Source organism: Bison bison, unplaced genomic scaffold (assembly GCF_000754665.1).
Source record: "Bison bison bison isolate TAMUID 2011002044 unplaced genomic scaffold, Bison_UMD1.0 scf7180017864143, whole genome shotgun sequence".
Lineage (NCBI taxonomy): Eukaryota > Metazoa > Chordata > Mammalia > Artiodactyla > Bovidae > Bison > Bison bison.
This window is the reverse complement of record NW_011494715.1, coordinates 4707943-4711051: the sequence shown is the minus strand read 5'-3', so window position 1 is coordinate 4711051 and position 3109 is coordinate 4707943. Positions and strand designations below refer to the sequence as shown.

Sequence of the window (3109 nt, the reverse complement as noted above, 5' to 3'; positions counted from 1 at the left end):
TACACTCAACATTTGCTTTATTTTCTATTATTAACATATCTATTTTATTTTTTACATTTATATTTATATTTAAACAACCAGTAAACGGTACCTGTTCTTGTAGCACAGACCTTCATTTTAATAATTTTGAATACACAAAATGGTCCCGTGTGGATGGGAATGCTGGTGAGAACCTGTGAAGGAGATTCTGAACCAGCAAGGACAGCCCCAGTTCAAGGCTTGCTGGAGAAATGTGCTGAGAAAGGGCATTTTTTTTTTCAACCTCAAAAATGACAAATAGAGATTTTTGAAATTATAAAGGACACATGTAAATCTATTTATCTAAAAAAGCTAGAATCCTAGCTGAAAATGGGCGAAAGACATACACATATAATCTATGTGTAAACAGATTTTTTATAAAGACTAGAAAACTCTTTAATCTCATTAGCAATAAAATATAGCTAAAATAATTCCAACTCAAAATGAGGTACTGTTTTTGCCCATAAAATTAGCAAAGGATTTCTCATTTTTAATGACTCTAACAAACACAGATGAGAATGTAGTGGGCCAGGTGATGTAATTTAGTACAACTTAGATGTTTAGAAAAACAATTTGGCGGAAGATATGAAGAACTTTTCAAAAGTTGGTATCTTTAGACCTAGTAATTCCGTGCCTGGGAAACTATCCTAAGGAAATCATCTGCCATTCGGGGCAAAAAAAAATTTGTGTATACACACACACACACACACACACACACACACATACAATTAATTATATATATGGAAAATCCCATATATATTGGAAAAAATAATGGAAATCATCTAAATAGTCAACAAATGGAAATGGTGAAAAAGCATTTTATAGTCTCATGTTAGTTGGGCATTAAAGACATTATCCAGGTATTAAAAATAGGTTTATGAAGATTTTGAGATTAAAAGGGGAATTTCTTATGTTAAGTTTAAAAAAAAAGGAAGTAATAAGGATGAGCACAACTATCAATTAGAAAAATGATGGGAAAGAAATGCATCAAATTGCTAATATCAGTTATCCCTAAGGGATGGGATTATGCGTGACTACTTTCCCTTCTTTCTGCTTTTTTGCATTTTCCAATATTTTTCATTACAAAAGCACATATATATATATGAATTAAGGAAAGATACAGCCTTTGGAGCCAAGAACAAATTTTGTCCAATGACACTGAATTTATCTTCTTCTCCCAAGCATCCATATCTCCAGAGTCACCAAATATAGTCAAGACTAGAAAAAAAGCACTTCAAAGTTGAGCGAGGTCATTGCCCAGGAGAGGCCAAGGAGAGAAATAACTGGAGATCAATAGGCAGAAGAAGGAAGGAAACTCTAGCTGGTAAAAAACACACAAACAAAATCTCTCCTGGACTACAGCCAGCCAGTTCCATCCTCTTGGGTTCAGCAGGCATATGGAGGGGAGCTGACTTCTGATAGCCAGGCAGATCTGAGACCCTCCCTCACTTGGTGGGTGGATGGGCCAATGGGGCCTCAGAATTTAGAACCCAGGGCAGTGAGGGGTGGTCATGTCCTTGGCAAGTCCTTGATTTTTGCCTGTGTCCTTTGCGCATCTTCAGTGGATTGAACTTCTGACTCAGGACTGTCTCCCAGGTAGTTCTCTAGAAATCTAAGTCATCTTGGTCAAAGCCATCTGTCCGGTCCATGGGGAGGTTTCTAAACTGTGTTTCTGTGGAAGCGAGACATTTCACTACTTTTTTGGCTTCTAAGTTAGAGCCTTCCTCTGTCTCCTGCTCTGGAGCTGAGCCTTCCTCTCCCTCATGCTCTGGAGCCAGACCCTCCTCTCCCTCCTGCTCTGGAGCAGGCCCTCCTCTGTCTCCTGCTCTGGAGCCGGGCCCTCCTCTGTCTCCTGCTCTGGAGCCGGGCCCTCCTCTGTCTCCTGCTCTGGAGCCGGGCCCTCCTCTCCCTCCTGCTCTGGACCCGGGTCCTCCTCTTTGCTCTGCTCTGGACTCAGACCTTTCTCTGTCCCTTGCTCTGGAGTTCTGGTGCCTGATGGGGCTCCTTCTTGCTCAGAAGCGGAGCTTTCTGGGTACATGCCTGTGACTTTTCTCTCTGGATCAGGGATGTCCATGGCCTGGTCTTCAGTGCTCCTCATGCATCTGTCCCATGGCTCATCTTCGGAGCCTTTCTGAGAGAGCAGAGAGCAGCTCCCCAGAGAGGACGTGCTGAAGGAAGAGAGGCCTGACCTGGGGCCTGACCGCTGTTGAGGGGGATCTGCCCCTGGGGTCGGGCTCCTGTCTCCAGAAGCCTCACGGGACTGGCCACATCCCAGGCCAACCTGAAGGCCCCCTTCTTCGTCACCTCCATGTCCTCCTCCTGTCTCTGACCACTCCTCCCTTGCAGCCTCCAGGGCCTCTGTTGTTTCAGCACCAGCATCTTGTCCGCATGGACCCGGGCCACCTCCCCCCAGGCCATGAGCCTCCCCAGTGTCCTCAGCCCCACAGTCCGCCTCCAGGTCTCCTTCCTCACCACCCATGCCCTGCTCCCCCCTCCCCAGCCCCTCCCAGGGGTCGCTGCCTACACAGGGCTCTGTTTTCCTCTCTTCCTCCTGAGCACCCGCCTCCTCCTCTGTCCCCCAGGGGTCTTCATCCCTGCCAAGGGTCTGGTCCCCCTCCTCCGCTCTGGGGCCCTGGCCTGATCCCAGCTCAGGGTCTCCATCAGCTGCCCGGACAGTGCTTGTCCTCGAGGGGTCCCTGTGAAGGGGCTCCACCTCCCTCTCCACAGCGGGGGCTACCTCCACTGTCTCTCCATCAGCACACCCTCCTTTCTTCTTCTGCAGAATGTGTTGCAGGTCGAAGGCCTTTCTGATGGGTGCGCTGGCTGACCCCGCAGCATCCACTGGGAATGCGGGAGCCATTTTCTTCCTCACGCAGGCCTCGCAGGGACAGAACTCCTCCCCCTTGGCCTCTACCGCAAGTTGGGTCCCCAGGGCTCCTCTGAAGATCGGCAGGTCCTCCAGGGAGAAGGAGGGGGGCCCCCTGCCTCGCATCTGCTCGGAGAAGGGCGAGAGGTTGCGCAGGGCCTGGAGGCGCCGCCTGCGCTGCTCGGTCTGCAGGGACGCCTCCCAGTGGAGGGCTTCCCTGGGCCG

General features: G+C 48.8%; 1 protein-coding gene across 1 annotated transcript in view; it reads right to left on the bottom strand.

Annotated features, from left to right (window-relative positions):
- Positions 1–1726: 1726 nt before the first annotated feature.
- RP1L1 (retinitis pigmentosa 1-like 1) overlaps positions 1727–3109 on the bottom strand; it is a 38619-nt gene continuing 37236 nt past the window's right edge. The window contains exon 5 of the mRNA XM_010840314.1: positions 1727–3109. This exon is cut by the window's right edge and continues 16 nt beyond it. Within this exon, the coding sequence (XP_010838616.1) occupies positions 1727–3109 (1383 nt within the window).